This window comes from Strongylocentrotus purpuratus, unplaced genomic scaffold, assembly GCF_000002235.5.
Source record: "Strongylocentrotus purpuratus isolate Spur 01 unplaced genomic scaffold, Spur_5.0 spur5_scaffold_3, whole genome shotgun sequence".
NCBI lineage: Eukaryota > Metazoa > Echinodermata > Echinoidea > Camarodonta > Strongylocentrotidae > Strongylocentrotus > Strongylocentrotus purpuratus.
This window is the reverse complement of record NW_022145609.1, coordinates 34,575,171-34,594,359: the sequence shown is the minus strand read 5'-3', so window position 1 is coordinate 34,594,359 and position 19,189 is coordinate 34,575,171. Positions and strand designations below refer to the sequence as shown.

Below are 19,189 nucleotides of genomic sequence, written 5' to 3'. Positions count from 1 at the left end.
TGCGCGATTTTCAAATTTTTTGGTCGACGAAGGAATGTACAGAATCGGTCAAAGTTAGAAACGCTGCAAAAAATCGTTTCATGTATAAAACTCACCTATAATGATGAGGATTTTCAGATTTATATGGAGAAAAAAAGAATTAAACAATAAGTAATCCGAAAAGCCAAAAGAGAATGTGGGACGCGTCAGTGGCGGATCCAGGGGGGGGGGGCCCCCGTCCAAACAAAATATGTTAAAATCAACCCTAAATCCGCCCAAAATGTACTGAAAAAAAGGGGCGTGCCCCCCCCCCCGGCCAAAAATAAAATTATAATTTTTTTAATTTTATTTAAAAGAAAAAAAAAAAATCTGCCAATGGCTGACCTAAAAAGGTGATGTTACCCCCCCCCCCCCCCCCAACGGAGCAAAATGTCAAATTCAAAAAATTCGTGACCAAAAAAAAAAAAAAATTGTTATCTTATCTTATTCAATATTATCTGTAAATACATGTATAGATATCAAATATTCTTGACTACGATAAATTGCATACACAACATAAATAATCCTTCGTAACTCACCCTATAGACTAAGTGTCACACGGGTAAGAAATAATATGTCATCAGTCTGTGTAGCCTACATATGAAGCTTTGTAGCGTGGTGCATATAAGGACACCTCAGCGGCTAAAGTAGACAAAAACATGAAACGTCAATTATATACTATTGACTTTTACATTTAAATCAGTATTTGTTGTAAAATCCGCATTATATATGTGACGAGTCTGATACTTACAGACTACTCATCAATCCCGTAAAAAACTCAACAGAAGAATATATTTAACACTATGAACGTGACGGACAAAGACAGAGGACAAAATATACAGTTCCTCAGGTAGACAAAGGAACATCCCTTCACTGCCATTATGTAAAAATGTGTAAAACAGATGAATATGCATGTGACACCTGTTCTACACATTTTTACATAAAAGCAGTTAAGGGATGTTCCTTTATCTACCCGAGGAACTGTATGTTTTGTCCTCTTTCTTTGTCCGTCATGCTCATAGTGTAACATGCCTCGGTACGTTTCCACCGTACAGTGAATAAAACATCTCATTACATAATATACAATTATTGAGCCGACTCGTATATTACGACATCATAAACACTGGTAACAAAGTAAAACTCAATAGCATCAAATAATATGTTCAATTATCTCTACATACCTGTATAAATGGTGCAACACAAACAGGCTAGTACATTTAACATTGGCGGCCTTAAACTTAAGCGTGTCGGATGATGTAGAGTAAAACGTACTACCGGCTTCGCTTAAAGCAAGTGGACGAATGTCCGTTATACAAAAATGCCCATCAGCTAGGGCCTTGCCTGACATAGCGCACGTCCGGAAGGACTACTTTTCGAGCATGAATGCACATCCTTCTGGACTAAGTATAATAATCCATTTTTAGAAAAAGAACAATAAAACATACATAAGAAAGTATCATAATTTCATTATGGTACATTTAACTTTACCTACAAACAATTATTTATAGATAAATAATCAAGGGACTACTTAGTACTTAACGTAAGTACATCATACCCAAGTGACCATTAAAGTCATTAGGCTTCGGGTCTGACCAACGAACTCAAACCAAGTAGAAGGATTGTGTCCGTTCACGTTTCACGCAGCGCAATGGCACCGCTCGAGTGCGCCCGCCGCCATTTTGCGTAGTACAGGAAATCGCCTGCGCATACGTATTGTGTACAAGCTCCTATTAGAAACCAGGGTTTTATTGTTAGTTTTGGTGAAAAATATCTTTACATATTTTGTTTATGCCCTTTTCCAAGTCCCATACAGATGTTTGATGACTTGAATATTAGAATAAGAGCGGCAGCTTGGACAATAGGGGAGTTGAAATTTTAGGGTTTTTTTTGCATAAAGACTAATAGAGCTAGACTATTTGTTAAATATCATTTGTGGTATTAGGCTAGTTTTGTCTCTTTCTGTGATAGAAAGAATATATCAAATTATATAGGCTCTATCTATATAAATCACTCCCACTTTCTCTTTACACACACTCGTAAATTCTCAGTCTTTGTGTTTCTCTTCCCACTCCCCCTCTCTCTATCCCCTTCTCTCCCTCCCTCTCTTTTTCTTTCACACTCCCCCTCTCCCCTTCGTTCTCTCTACCCCTTTCTCTACTCCCTCTCTCTTTCTCTCTATCCCCTTCTCTCTCTCCCTCTCTTTTTCTTTCACTCTCCCTTTCTTTCTCTCTTTCTCTCTATCCCCTTCTCTTTTTCTCTCCCCCTTTTTCTTTCACTCTCCCCCTCTCTCTTTTTGTCTCTCTCCCCTCTCTCTTTCTCTATCCCTTTGATTCTTGGCACTGCAGAAGTAGGCCCACTGAATATTAATATTATTTCTTTTCTTTCCCTTTGGAGGCTACCATTTAGCTGCCAGATATTATTTTCATCCCATATAGGCATATTAAAGATTTATCTAAGAAGTGTTAAGTAATGACACATTGTGGCAACTATTCACATGTCTTTCCACATAATTGTGAATACTTTCATCTTTATTAAGTTTTTTTTTTAACCTTGGCATTGCGCTATGTATTACATGAATGTATACAGTACATATCAAAACACCCATGAACTATTGCAATGGTGGATATGAAGAAAAAAATCCTCAATGGTGTGGAAAAAACGTTCCTCAAGCAAGCAATCATGGCACATTATGTTTATACCGGCACATTTCTTATTCATTTTAACACACAGAGAAATTGCATTTGACTGACTACAATGAACAAAAGGCAAGATTTCTCCCTTTTAGCACTCAAAACTTGAACATACTTCATTAAAAAACTAGACATCAACAAGATATAATACATATGAATCAGTATTTCCCTCTCTTTGGTTTGTTCATGAAGCAATGTATGGATTCATGTGATTTCAGTGAAAACTTTTAAAACAGATTTTTACTCTAGATGAAAGTTGCAACTTTCATTTAGCTCAAGCTCTTTCAGTTGGTAAACATGGATACAACCATTGCAACTACAGTTTGAATTCAATAGTGTAGAATAGATGACACTGCACATCAGTGAACAATAAAATCATTGGACAATATTTTATAACAAAACAGGGATCGTTTGCATACACCGTAAACCTCTGTATACAGATTTTCATACAACATAATGAGTCACTTCCTTATCTAATTTGACGAAACAATTTGTTTGTACACACATGTATGTGGCACTATGCCATCACCGAAACATTATCCATTATCAAGAAACATTTGTAAATAGCTTTGGGAACCATAAGTGATCAGAGTCAAGTTAAAAATACAAAATTTAAAGAAAATCCCTTTCCCTGAAACACGTTGACAATAATCCAGTTTTTTTTTTAAAATTTCTTTGATGCCTCTTTCGCAAATTCTAATCTCAAATCTAATTTATGCAATCAGATTCAAACTATACCTAAACCTGTCAGACAGAAGACAGGCTAGTGTCAATAATAGAATCACACAATTCCTTTCTCTCTGGGTAAGCCTAGATGTATAAAACACAGAATAGACCAATAGGGCAAACATCGTAATAAATATCGTATACTATATCCCTGTAGTGCACATTCTGTCATTTCATTGGGAAGGAGAAGATGAAATAGTCTGTTTGAATTAGTATATTTATTTCATCAATGGTGAAATATTATGTAAAAAATACACATAAATAAGATTGACCAATTTTTTACCCTTTTACAGCAGAAATCCTCAAATATTTCAAAATGTATATGTCTTTAAAGATATACATGTACCAGAATAATGGGAGCTTCGCAAAATATTGCCTGGTGTTTTTTGTCTTGATTTGTATTTCAAGTGCTGTGCTTTACTAGGCCATATGAAATCACTACATAATCTACACATATTCATCTGAGGAGTAAGTTTTAGAGGACGTAGGAAGGTTCATGCAGGTAGCTTCTTTAACTGCCATGACCGACAGGTCGTAACTTTCACAATGACCAACTTTGATGAGTAAAATTTCTTGTGTTTTACAACAATTTAAATGTCCAAATTTAAGGTTTAAATTTTGAGTAAATTCCAGTAAATTTCTTACAATGATGCTTGAAAGTCTGACGAATCACGGGAAATTGTGTCACTATTAATACCAGCGCCGCGATGCAACATGTTCATAAGTTCAAGTTAATCTTCAAAGTAACTTGAACCAAGTTTCACCAAGTCAAACAAAGAAAGTGACCTGCTTATGCCCCAATGATTCCCCCCCCCCCCAAAAAAAAAAACACAAAACAGTACAGTATTCTCTGGATATCATGTATTCGATATTATCGGTTTATAATACTTTGCAGCTCTGTGGAATTCAATATTTTTGATAGTTCATAGCCGATGTCATTGAACTCGAGCGAAAACAGTTCACAAACATGGAAATGAATAGATGGGACCGATGTACAAATACACGCTTTAGTCTGTGGCTTTCTGCGTTCGGATTATCATGCAAAACTGTTTATTTTTGCCATGTTTTTAATGAAGTGATCACTATATGAAAGGTTATTCCTATTTGATAAGCATAGTAGCATACACATGCTTTAGCAATCACGCAAAACACACATTGTCAAACCATTATTCAATAAAATCTGAGAATGTATACTATTATCTAAGTCTATTATTTTTTAATTATTTTTAAAATAATTCCATAAATTGGGGTAAAACAAAAATATTTCCACCTATATGAGCGAGTGTACATTTTATATATGCCGATATTAAAATTCCTTATTTTTAGACAAACAAATGTGGCGCAGGGGAAGAATTTTCCCCATCCACTCTCATCATACCTTAAAAATTCCCTTTCTCTCTCTTTCTCCGCCTTTCGAAAAATATCTTCTGCAAGGTTTCTTCTCTTGACTGAACAACCTGTTGCAATTCCTTTCTGTCTCACTTTTAGTCGTACTTGTTATTACCACTAATTTGCATGCACTCGCTATCAACTACGATCAACCATGCCATATTCACTCATTACTGTCCAATTCACTTGGATTCTCTTCACTTTTTCTTTTTGCAGCCTTTGCAGGAGCTTTAAACATTTTTAATGTAGAGACCAGAGGGACCGGAAAGTATGTTAATCATTATTCAAATGTTCTAACTTGAAAAAAGAAAAGTGAAACATTGTTTAATTTCAACATCTTGACATAAAAGATTTTTTTTATTAAAGACAATTGAATTTAACACTGGAAATTTTGAATTGGGTTGTCACCCCCCCCCCCCCCCCCACCCCCCAAAGAAAATACAACAACAACCCAGAAGTGGTACCCGGGTTTTAGTTAGGAGGCCCATGTCCGGTATGATTTTTATTTTAAAGAATAATTTCTCTTTTTTATTAATTTTACATTGGTATACCGTAAATTTCACTAGGAAAACTATCCCTTTCCCTTAAAGGTAAAGACCAATATTGGAAACGCTCCAATTTCAAAAAATGAAATGGAAGCTCTTTATTATATTACCAATCATGTGAAAGAATATGTTTTGACTAATACATGATGATAAAAAATTTGCCGGGAAAACTGCCTACTAATTGATATATTTGGTATATTAGTTTATCTATTGGGATGTGAGAGATAAACGCACGTTTAGTGCTTGTTTTTACGAAGACTGGGCCAAATTTATTATCATTTTAATGATTCCAGAACCTTGCAGTACACACCAATACTTATGCTAAATGATCAACCTTTTCTGATCGATTCCACGTTTCTTTCACAATGCAATCGCATGACCATAACTGGTCTTTATCTTTCACAACCAACACTGCCATTATACTTATATTATTACTTCTAGCAACAGAAATGCTATAATTCATAACGTTTTCACTTTCTAAATCCTTCTTATATAAATATATGATAAACTAATGGGTGGTATTCTCTTAAGTTAAGCCGGGACTAAGTCCAGACTAAACAAGAATTTTAGTTCGCAATTCTATGGAATGCTAGGTTTCATCTTCCTCCTTCAATGTTCATGACAAAGATAATCTACCAAGGACTTTGTTGAAATTCAGTTTATACTCATATTATCTTTTTCTTCCTATTTCAGTGCAAAATTAATTTTTTGGACACTTTTCATTGAAGGATTAAAATAATCTGTTCAGGGTAAATTAGTTCACAACAGGCACTCCATAAAAGTGTGAACTAACTAAGCACGCGCTAACTTAGTACGGGCTACCGGAATACCACCCAATATTGTTTACACTTTTGCAATCAGTTACATGGTCCATGTAGAAACAGCACCAGGGAGAGGATAGCAAGCCCCCCCCCCCCCTGTTTTCTTTAAGTTAGGAAGTATCAAAACATGATTCTATTAAAATTAGTAGTTTGAATACGAAAGGCAATGATGAAATGGCAGTCTTTCCATGTCTTTCTATATTTAATGCATTTAGAGGGTTGACTTTCAAACCTTCTTATACATACAATACTTGAAGCAGCAATAATGTAATAATTTACATTATTGTAATTATAATTAAAATATCATTGATTAATTCAATCTTTGATATAGATTGATAATAATAATAATAATAATAAATTACATTTATAAAGCGCTTAATTCAATGTTTCTAAGCGTTTAACATACAAGTAATTAGATCTTTATCACTCAAATTTCAAGGAAAAAATTTCTGCCCAGTCCTCCTATAAGATGGTAATTGACATTGTTAAAATTTTAATGTTCTGTAATAATCTGTAATTATTTAAAAGTTGACAAGATGATAAATTCATTAGCTTTATTGAATGTGGTATTCTACAAACATATAATACTAATAATAAATAAATATCATGTAAATACTCAAATTTAAACCCATCTCTACTGTCCTCTTTCATTATATGAGGGTGACATCTTTAAGACGTAGTCCCATGTAGATGTCTCCTGCATTCATCAATACAGTTATAGCATAGTTTTCAGAAGAAAGGGCTGTAATGATAACCCAAGTCTGTTGAATTGAAAAATGAAATAAGATACAGTGTATAAGAAAATCAACAATGACTAATAATAATACAGACATTTATAACGTGCAACATATCCACCCAGAGGGTGCTCAAGGCGCTTACAATGAGCTACATAACATACACCCTGATACCTAATAACATACACCCTGATACCTGCTATGACAAAATGACGAAGGACTGAAATTCACTTGGGGTTCTAGAGGGCAAACCCAAACTATTTATCCTACAAGACTAGTTACTGACCACATCTTAGATTATTTCTGATGATCCCATTAAGACGATAGGCCTGCTGGAGCTTGGATCAGACAAGGTATGAAATAACTAATACGTGTACAATGTACTTGTATTGTGAACTTGTGCTCATCATTGAATAATACTCGGTCAAGTATGGGACATACATGTAAAATGACCCAACAACTTGGACCAGAGAATGTACTGGAAATAATGCTACTGAAACATACGTTATGTAGACTTATATTTCATCTACACTGTTGGTCATAATGGTGGAATAATTTTTTGTACCCCAATTTTTGGAATGATTTTGACAATAATTCATTCCTAATAGATCTAGATAATAGTATACATTCTCGGATTATATTAAATGACAATTGGGAAGTGTTTGTTTTGCGTGATTGCTAAAGCATGTGTGTGCTACTATGCTAATCAACTAGGGGACCTACGTCCTTAAGTCATAACTGACAGTAATGGGGATTAATGCCTCATAAAAGGGCACTAATAATGCACATCGACACGGTTTTTATCCTGGGGGCTCACAGTAACGAGGCCATTGCTTAGCCAATGAATCATGACTGTACGCAGCGGGCGCTAGGGTACATCGAAGCGCCACTTGCTAATCAAACCACATTAGCTTTCGCATCCTACCGGGTACCCATTTTAACACCTGGGTGGAGAGTGGCAAATGTAGATCAATGTCTTGCCAAAGGACATTAGTGCCGCGGCGGGACTTGAACCGCGGACCTTGTGATCCACAGTCCGGTGACTTATCCACTCGACCACGACACCTCTAAAAGAAAGAAAGGAAAAAAAAGAAAAGAAAGAAAGGAAAAAAAAGAAAAGAAAGAAAGGAAAAAAAAGTAAAGAAAGGAAAAGAAAGGAAAGAAAAGAGAAGAAAGAAAGAGAAAAAAGAAAAAGAGGGAGGAGAGGAAAGAAAGGAAAAGAAAGAAAAGGGAAAAAAAGAGAAAAAAAAAGAGTAAAAGGGAAACAAAAGAAACGGGGGTGAAAGAGAGGAGAGAGAGGAGAAGTAAGAGCCTGAGAGAGGAGGAGTGGCAGTAACAGCAAGAAGGGGGTTGTTGGGTGGAGTCGTCTCGTTGAGGGAGCAAGAAAGACACGGGTAAATATGTTGCTATGTCGGGTCAGCTGTGTCGGTATTCTTGCTCGATCCTCGTGTACTATATCAATGCAGAAGTTTGAAGTGTATGATGTCGGTCGGCCGACAAGTTTTTTTTCACTACAAACTTTTTATCCGCTGTGACGACTTCAAAAGTGACTACAACTACAATACTTGTATTTTCTCGAAGTTTCACTTTCCTATAATATCAGCTAAAGAAATCAGAGGTTTAAAATTTTTGGGGAAACTAAATTCAAACAAGGTTAAGAGTCAACAACGGTACGACGAATCGTCTTCCTTTCTCTATATTGTGATGAAACGCCCCCAAAAAATACTGAATTCAGACAATTAAGGTTCAAGGTTCAAGGTTCATTTTATTTCTTTCTTTCACAACATTTTTACATATAATAGAACAAAAAACAGCATAAGAAAAAACAATTTAAGTGCAATTTTAAGTCGATATATAATCCAAATGAAAGAAAGTGGAGACCTTAGAAAAGCTGGGCTTAAGAGCAAGGTCCCCATATAAAATAATCCATCAATGTTTCACTTTTAAAAAATGTTTCAAAGTTATCAAAACTACACATGATTAAATATGGGGGAAATATTTACAAAAGGGATAGCTTGAAATTTGAAAAGGAGAGGATGAAAATATATACAAAGGAATCGAGAGGAAAAAAGCAAACTGGAACGAGAAAAACAACAAAACAGAGAAAAACAGAGAAAGAAGAAAGTTATATGTATATAGGGGAAAATGGTATTTGGTGTAAAGAAAAAGAAAAATAGAAGAGAGGGGGAGGGGGGGGGGGGGGGAGAGAGAGAATGTGAAATGCTGACATTTATATTGAATAATCAAACATAACAAAAACAAAAAGATAATGCACGTTATTAATAACAATTTACAAATTATTACCTAATATCATTTCTGGTGATATAATTTTTACGTTAATTGTCGACATAGTTACTCAATAAATGTAATTTCAATTTGCGTTTAAAAACAAAGACACTGACAGATCTAGTTACATTGATAGGAAGTGAGTTCCAAAATTTGGGACCAGTACAAGCCAGCGTCTTCAGAGCAAAAGCAGTTCTTACACGTGGAATATGAAGTGTAGTTGCCTGCCTTGTATTATAGCTATGAATTTGATTGTTCCTTCGAAATATTTGTACTAACGCATTTGTACTAACGCATTTGGGAGAGTACCATTTTCAAAACCATACATAATTGCGCCTAACTGTATAAAGTAAATGTCTTCAACCTTCAAAAGCTTATTACTGTAGAACAAAACATTAGTATGAGCACGATAGCTCGCATTAAAAACAACTCTAACCACCCTCTTTTGGGCAACACAAATCTTATCTAATTGTGTTTTCAATGACTTCCCCCATGCCAGCACTCCATAATTGAGATAAGGCAAAATTAAAGTAGAATACAAAATAAGCAAAATTTCTTGTGGGACAAAAGAACTTAATTTATAAATTACACCAGTATTTCTAGACACGACTTTACAAATATTAGTACAATGAGATGCCCAAGACAGCTTCTCATCAATATGTAGCCCAAGAAACTTGGTGGAAGTTACTCTCACAACGTTAACATCATCAAAAAATACATTTCCAGGTACATCCTTTAGGGAGTTACTAAAAAACATATAGTTTGTCTTTTGAAGATTCAAGGACAACTTATTTGCATGAATCCACAAAATAACTTTCTTTAATTCAATATTAACTGTATCTAATAAAACTTCAGGGTTTTTATGAGAAAAAATACACTTGAATCATCTGCAAAAAATATGAAAGATAGTACATCAGATGAAAGATAAAAATCATTAATATATAATATAAAAAGAAGGGGGCCAAGAAGAGACCCCTGAGGGACACCACAAGATATAGTTTGATGACTTGAGTAAGTCCCATTTAATGATACATATTGTTTTCTGCCTGTTAAATAGCTCCTGAACCAGCTAAGAGCAATGCCCCTCACTCCATAATATGACAATTTACTTATTAAAATTTCATGATCAACCGTATCAAACACCTTAGAAAAATCCAAAAATAAACCAATTGTATGAAGGTGACCATCTAGTGCTTGAGCTATTTTATCAACAAAGTGTAAAATTGCATGTGTAGTGGTGTGCTTTTCATGAAAGCCAAACTGGAATTTTGAAAATATTTTAGTCTTTTTTAAAAATATCACTGTTCTATCATATATAAGCTTTTCTAAAAGCTTTGAAAAGGATGTCATGAAATGGGTCTATAATTACTTAATGTTTGAGGATCACCCTTTTTAAATATTGGCACTACCTTAGCAATTTTCATTTGTTCTGGTACAATACCAGTTAAGAAAGACAAATTATAAATATGAACAAGTGGTATCACAATTCCATGTATAATATCCTTAATTAATTCATTTTTTATGCCATCAAAGCCAGGACTCTTATTACTTTTAAGCGAGCTCACAAGCTTAAACAATTCTATTTTATTTGTGGGCATTAAAAACAGGCTATCTATATTGGGTTCTTGCATAAACTCAATAAAGCTTTTCTGACATCTAGGAATAGAGTCCTGAAGTTTCAGCCCGACATTACAAAAATAATCATTAAAATTGTCCACAATAATTTGTCTATCTTCTATGGAACAACCATTCACATTTATACATTTGATATTTGTAGTTTTTACTGATGGTTTAAAAAAACTTCTAATTACTTTCCATGTATTCTTAATATTATTAAATGTCATTTGAAATTGAGCAGAGTAATATTTTTTCTTAGCATCACGCAATACAGAAGTAAGAGTATTTCTATAATTAGAATACTTCCTCCACAAAAAATCAGAGCTTCTCCTTTTATATTGATAATACAACTTATTTTTCTTAGTAATTGACCTAGTTATCCATGGCATACGAGGAACTTTATTATAATTCTTCTTTTTATATTAAACCAGAGGAACATTCTCACCATACAACAACATGAATTTATTAAAGAAACTATCAAAAGCACTTTCAACATTTTGGTCTGAAAGAACATCATTCCAATCAGTTGCAATTAATGCCTCTCTCAATTTGGCAATATTTTCAGGAGTTCCTTTACGGACAGACGTACGGCCTCTAGGCTCACAATTCAATTTCACCGAAGACAACATACAGTATAGAGGAAAATGATCAGACATGTCAGATACTATAATTCCAGAAGGTGGATATGGTTGAACATTACAAAAAATATTGTCAATTAAAGTACTGGAAACTTCTGTTATTCTTGTTGGCTTAGTGATAAGGGGCAATAATGAGAAAGACATTAACATGTTTAGAAAAACATCAATTCGATTATCGTTATTACAAAGTAATAAATTCAAATTAAAGTCTCCCATAAGATAGAGTGACTTTCCAACTAAAAGTGGATTGTCTAAAATTGACTGAATTTCATTTACAAAACCATTAAAGTTACCATTTGGGGGCCTATATACAACTCCTATAAAATGATTCTTTTGACCAGGGTTATCAATCTCAACAAAGATAGTTTCTATATATGATCTGACATTATATCAAGATCGTGATGTATCTGGTATTCTACTTGGGGAAGGAATATACAAAGCAACACCTCCTCCACGTCTACTTTGTCTATTGTTGTTAACAAGATTAAAACCAGAAATAGAAAAAAGGCTCCTATCGGCTTCACTCGTAAACCATGTCTCAGTGACACCAAGTATTACACGTCCTAGATTGATATTATCAATGAATCTTAACATTTTGTCAAAATTCTTACAAACACTACGCATGTTTATATGAAGAAGAGTTAAGCCACTGTTCGCATGATTATATTTAGATGCTGTTTCAAAAAATTGATCTTCTGTATGATAATTACAATTAACATTAGGGATATCATAACCGTCACATAAATTGCTCATATTGTCTTCATAAAATCTACAAATTTCATCATCCATTTGAGCCATATTGATACTGAATGTGCAACATTACATGAAAGTATTGTATAGTAGGTGGCTGGCAATACAGACAAACATGCAAGAAAGGAGAAAACGTGACAAAAAAAAACTGCATAAGGTGAAATAAACTCATATTCAGCAATTCATGTAGGGTACTGAGAAAAGGGGAAACGGGAAAAGGAAACTGGGATAGACTCAGAAATGGGGAATGAAGAGAAGGGCAATGAAAAACAAGGAAAATTGTAACATCAAGCATAATGAAAAGAAAAAAAGTATATAAGATACAAGATACAAAAAACAAAGCATGTCAAAAAAGTACAAACTGTACATTAATAGCACACTTAAAACCAGACATGGTTATCTGACCATGGCAAGACAATGTAGGAACTAGTAAGTTAACTGTTAATTGTTCAAGTCTTCGAGAGAGTTGATCGTCCTTTTTAGTTCTTTGCCGTTTGTGGCAGGGACAAGGGCAATAACTCGCCCATCCCTGGTCCACGCAGCCTTGACCTCTTTACTGTCGCGGGTCGCCTTCAGCAGCCTCACGTTTTCTTTGGTCAAGTCCTCTTGAATTGACTTTCGTGTGCCGGCAAGCTTACATCTGCTGGCCAGAACTTCACTTCTCTTCCTGTATGATTGGAATTTGACAATAATTGGCGCAGGTGAATTGGCCTTTCCTGGATGTTTCGGCAGGACTCTCAGGCGATGACTTCTCTCGATGTCATGCTTTTCGAGACAAACACCAAGTGAGTCGTTCACCAGATGAATGACTGCCTGGTCAGTGACCTCATCTTGGCGCTCAGGGATCCCGAAGATACGAAGGCAGTTTCTTCGGGAGTACTGCTCCTGGGCATTAAGCTCTCTCTTCAGCAACTTAATTTGCTCATCTTTTCGGGATGAAGCAGCAACCAAGGTCTCCAGCTTCTTGCTAGCACTCTGGGCACCAGTTTGCAGATCCATGATCTTAGCCTCCTGGTGGTCAATGGCCTCCCTCAGATCGCACTCGCTCTTGTGGGCCTTTTGCTCCATAGCAATAAGCCGTGCCTCCTGCCTGTCGATGGTCACCTGCATCTCGGTCAGCCGGCTATCAATGTGGTTTTTCACTAGGTCAATAAACCTGTCATCACCGACAATATCAGCCAAGACAGATTGGACAAGTTGTGCTGCATCCACCTTGGAGCCATCATATTGTTAGCCATGTTGGGCATTGGTACGGAAAGCGTTTCACCAATCAGCAATTACAGAACACGATGGTCACCTGCATCTCGGTCAGCCGGCTATCAATGTGGTTTTTCACTAGGTCAATAACCTGTCATCACCGACAATATCAGCCAAGACAGATTGGACAAGTTGTGCTGCATCCACCTTGGAGCCATCATATTGTTAGCCATGTTGGGCATTGGTACGGAAAGCGTTTCACCAATCAGCAATTACAGAACAAGATCATAGGATGACAAGACACAATCCAAAGTGTACAGCAAATGTTAATCTTAGAGCACTGCTGGAGTAGGAAAGCTGTGATAAATTAAGATATTTGTGTCCTGAAACATATTTCCTCTAGATACTCGTAGTACGAATCAAACAGTGGTCATTATTTTGGCATAGTATGCCGTTATTGCCAAGTAACACAGAAGTGAGTGAATGGGAATGTAGTATAGGATAACCACATGACCGGAGTCTCTACTTACTGCCAAAGAGTCAAGATATCATTGAAGTAATTCAACAAAATTCCTCATAGCATTGTCTGGCAGGTGCTAAATGTTCCTTAGAAAAAAGCCATTACACGAGAAAGTCAGATTGTCTCCGCCACAAGAGAAATGAAGGATGACAAATTGATCGCGTGTGTGTTATCGTGTTGTGTGTTCGGGCACGAATTAGGGCTTATTAAGAGTCGAAAACGGTACAACGAATCATCTTCTTTCTCTAATAATTTAATGAAACATCAAAATGTCCACGCTTTGCGCGGGAGGGGGAAGCTTAATTTAGACAAGAATTAAGAGTCGGGCACGGTTCAACAATCGTCTACTTTCTCTAATAATTTAATGAAACGTCAAAACCTCCGCGCTTCGCGCGGAAGGGGGACAACTGAATTCAGATAAGGATTAAGAGTCAAAAACAGTACACCAAATAGGGCTTATTAGGAGTCGAAAACGGTACAAACGAATCGTCTTCTTTCTCTAATAATTTAATGAAACGTCAAAGCTTCCGCGCTTCGCGCGAGAGGGGGAAACTGATTTCAGATGAATAGGGAGTAATAAGAGTCAAAAACAGTACGACGAATTGTCTTCCTTTCTCTATATTGTGATGAAACGCCAAAAATTCAGCGCTTCGTGCGACGGGAGAAAACTTCATTTAGACGAGTCGAGAATGGTATAACAAATTGTCTTCTTTCTCTAATAATTTAATGAAACATCAAAATTTCCGCGCTTTACGCGGAGGGGAAAGCTTCATTCAGACAAGAATTAACAGTAGAGAACAGTACAGCAAATCGTCTTCTTTTCATAATAATTTAATGAAACGTCAAAGCTTTCGCGCGGGAGGGGGGACTTCATTTAGACAAGGATTAACAGTCAAGAAAGGTACAATAAATCGTCTTCTTTTCCTAATAATTTAGAGGCCTATCACCCACACCCCCTAATGAGCGCTCTTTAAGTGATTCGCTTGCTCACTACCGCCCTCCCTAAAATAAGATCCTAGCTCTGCGCCTGCATTAAAATATATCAGCTATGATGCTGACTAAGTTGACGAAATAATTTGTATATTTATGTCGTTGAGGAAAATGACCATTTGCGCATATGCAAGTACTTTAGATAGTCCATAGGAAAAACAATTTAGCCTTCGGCCCCGGGTTTATATAGGATTAAATTAGTAGATATTGGACATTTAATTTTGTCAATAATCGTTGGCCTCTACACCCCCCCCCCCCCCCCCCAATGAAAAAGGTCTAGCGACGCCCCTGCCTACAGAGGATTTTGTCCTGTTGGGGATTGGGGGAAAATGCAATGAATCATTGATAATTTATTGTATTTTCTTTGTTTATTTTTTTGGGTGGGGGCGTCGACGTACCCTAGCGCCCGCTGCGTACAGTCATGATTCATTGACTAAGCAATGGCCTCGTTACTGTGAGCCCCCGGGATAAAAAAACGTGTCGATGTGCTATATTAGTGCCTTTTTATGAGGCATTAATCCCCATTACTGTCAGCTACAACTTAAGGACGTACAATGTAGGTCCCCTAGTTGATTAGCATAGTAGCACACACATGCTTTTGCAATCACGCAAAACAAACACTTCCCATTGTCATTCAATATAATCTGAGAATGTATACTATTATCTAGATCTATTAGGAATGAATCATTGTCAAAATCATTCAAAAAATTGGGGTACAAAAAATTATTCCATCATTATGACCGACAGTGTATATCAACATTTTATTTTAAATCTAAATCACAATTGTGATATTCAGTAAAGTATTCTTCTACAAGTAGCGGACAATGAAAGATATCTTTGTCAGATCTATAACTTTCTGCATGATATGTGTTCGACAATAGTTTATTGGGGGTACCTACATTGCATATTAGCACACTTGCTCGTACGAGGTGTGGTAGGCCCGCATCTCTAAATATGATTCTGTCAATATCTGTTCTTTGTTCCTCTCCTGGGTTTGTAATCAGCATGCATTCATCATCCACTGTAGAGAAGCATCATCCTGCATAAGAGAAAACAATGTAGGTACTTCAATTAAAAAGTGATAATAATAGAAACACATCAACCATAATACATCCTTTAAACAGACTTCCATTAATCTTTTTTTGTGTTCTTCTTCATCTTCATTGCACAAGAAGTGAAAGTACCACTTACAAAAAAAAAGTAATGAGGGGTCTTGTGTTTACCCTACATGTACATGTATGATCATGTAGTGCCTTGAATGTGCATTAGATATCGTTCTTCTACACACAGGACCTCCAGTACATAAGGATAAAATTCCCTTTGTAAACAAAGAAAGGAAAGATATCAATATTTGTGTGCTAAGTGCAGAACTAGTATACAAATATACACTGCCTTGAGAGGTTCTGGTTAAAACTATGTGCAAGAGGTGACTCCAATAGTACTATTTGCTGAGGGGCGCAGCCCGAAGCAAATGGTACTTTTGGAGTCACCGAGGCCCATAGTTTAACCAGTACCTCGAATAGAAGGCATGGTATATTTGTTTTATATCCTGCATCAAAAATTTATTTAAAAAAAAAAATTAAAAAAAAAACATTTTTGGGAAAAAAAAATTTAGAAAAAAAAAAAATTTCCAAAAAATGTCAAGTTTTATCTAAAAAGATTTAAATTTTTTTATTTTCATTAAATTAAGATTTGAAGAAAAAAAATTCACATTTTTTTTTCAACTCCCAAATAGTAAACCAAAATAGTACTCTCATATAGTACTTTCTAAAAATAGGTCAAATATTTTTGGTCATGTAAAATAAAATATACCCTCCACTACATACGCTTGCAACATAAACTTAGTTCGATTTCCTTTTTAGTGAATTAATAGTTGGTCGTTTAATATTTGTGTGCTAAATATCCTGAAATTTTTTACCTGCATGGCACTTTCAGCTTCATCTTGCAAATATAAGTAATGTTGTAATGTCTACTCGTCAGTTAACTCCTTCCAGCTCTTCAGCAGTTTCAATCTGTTGGAACAAAAAGAAAACAAAATCAATATAACAATTACTCTCTAAAGTTTATGAATAATAACTCGTATTAATCACATTACATCTTAAGCGGGCTCCATATCGGGAGAGCTACAAATCTATCCTTTGTGAAGTAAACAAAAATATTAATCGTAGAGCTTGAGGATGAAAAAAAGAAAAGGAGGTAATGATTCAAACTGATGTTATATCCCGTGTTGTGAGATAAATGGAGTTCAGATAATCCCCTAAAATACTTGGAATCGCCAGGCTTATAACCTGTATTGACAATGTACGTACAGCGATAAAGCGGGCTCCGAAAATCTATGACGGGCTCCAATCCTCTACGAAGTATTAAAATAATCATAGAAAATGATGAAAAAAGGAAATGAGGTGACGGTTTGTTGAAACTCATATATAAATGCAGTGTTCTGAGATAAATGTAGTAAACTAAACTACTTGGAATCGCCAGGCTTAAAACTTGTATTGACAATGTACGTACAGCTATATCCGAAACTCTATGACGGGCTCCAATTCTTTGCGAAGTATTAAAATAATCATAGAAAATGATGAAAAAAGGAAAATGAGGTGACGATTTGTTGAAACTGATGTTAGATAAATTATGTAGTGTTCTGAGATAAATTATGTAGTGTTCTGAGATAATATGTAGTACAATATACCCCTAAAATACTTGGAATCGGCAGGCTTTAAACCTGCATTGATGTACGTACAGCTAAAGCGGGCTCCGAAACTCTTATGACGGGCTCCAATCAGTCTGCGAAGTATTAAAATAATCATAGAAAATGATGAAAAAAGGAAAATGAGGTGACGATTTTGATGAAACTTATAACAGTGTTCTGAGATAAATGGAATAACCCTTAAAAAACTTTGAATCGCCTGGCTTAAAACCTGTATTGATCTACGTACAGCTAAAGCGGGCTCCAATCCTCTATGAAGCATTAAAATAATCGTTAAATGATGAAAAAAGTAAAAGAAACTGATATTTATAATTATTATGATTAATTATAGAGATGATGAAAAAGGGGGAAAAACTAGAGACGATTTGTTGAAATGGATGTTATGTAGTGTTCTGCGATAAATGCTGTACAGATAAACCCCTAAAATACTTGGAATTGCTTGGCTTTAAACCTGTATTGACCAATGTACAGCTTTAGCGAGCTCCTCTTGAGTGAGGTATGACAAAAATAATAGAGATGATGATGAACAATACATACAATAAACAATCTCATACTTTCATTTTTTTTTTCAGACACATATATAACATTCCTCCCTTTTTAAAATGAGATTTTGGCGTTTACACCTGAAACCACTTCTACTTTAACCCACTAGACAAACTTAGTTTCAAAAACATAGCAACCATCAACTTCACTCTTACAAAACACTTATGAAAACACATGCAATCTAACTTTTGCATATGGCATGTTTTCTACATCATGTAAAATGAAAAAAAAACTGGCACAATACGTTTTATATTAGTGATCTGTTAAACCAAAGTTGTAAGTATCCACTACAAAATACCATTGTAATGACATCTATGACATGTGTCAGATAAAGTGCATACAGAATTCTTTTCCTTTTCTTTTACACATGTATGTTAAAAGAAATACATATATACAGGGTGTGATACAACTTTATATTATCTACACCAAACTACACTGTTCTCATTACATGGAGAAGTTACATCAGAGTTATGAATCACAGTCAATTAACTCCACCTAACAATGACCTAACTAACTCTACCTAGCAATCACCTAACTCAGATTCAGATTCCTGATCATTCAGATAACCAACTCCTTGAATTAAAAGAAGGTTCATCAATAAAGAATTCCACCATGACAATTAATATTGGTACAATGCATTTTTTTTACAAGACTTATTTATTGGTTTGAATGTGGCACCATACCCTGGTAATTCAAGATGTCGATCGAGGTACATTATTAACAATATGATTAATGTCCATGGTAATTACAAATTTTTTGCAATGAAAGAATTCAGGTGAGAGAATTGGCATATTTAATTTGCAGAGTATGATGGCGAGAAGAGAGGCAGCAGAGTACAAAATAAGCACACAAACTTTAAAAAAGCAAGCTACAAATCTCTAGTTTGTAATTCCGTTTCCGTGAAATTGCCCTACTACTTAAAGATATACTATGTCCCTTAATTTGCAGCCAACCTCAAATTCTTTAGAACTTTGCAGAAATTATGAATATGTCATGTATGTCCTCTCTGTGAAATTTA

At 35.4% G+C, this 19,189-nt stretch overlaps 1 protein-coding gene and 1 long non-coding RNA gene across 3 annotated transcripts; both read right to left on the bottom strand.

Annotated features, from left to right (window-relative positions):
- Positions 1 to 6,516: 6,516 nt before the first annotated feature.
- On the bottom strand, positions 6,517 to 19,189 carry LOC115928687. Of its 2 annotated transcripts, none has more exons than XR_004066175.1 (4): positions 17,611 to 19,189; positions 16,840 to 16,933; positions 15,821 to 15,960; positions 6,517 to 6,950 (listed from the first exon to the last, which is right to left on the bottom strand). It is a non-coding gene; the product is annotated as an uncharacterized LOC115928687 (long non-coding RNA). The 2 variants fall into 2 exon arrangements; XR_004066176.1 differs by having other exon boundaries at positions 17,662 to 19,189.
- On the bottom strand, positions 10,864 to 13,555 carry LOC100891697. The gene is made up of 2 exons (XM_030996452.1): positions 13,512 to 13,555; positions 10,864 to 13,318 (listed from the first exon to the last, which is right to left on the bottom strand). Exons 1-2 carry the CDS (start codon positions 13,515 to 13,517, stop codon positions 12,656 to 12,658), a joined length of 669 nt encoding a protein of 222 aa, XP_030852312.1. The 5' UTR covers positions 13,518 to 13,555; the 3' UTR covers positions 10,864 to 12,655.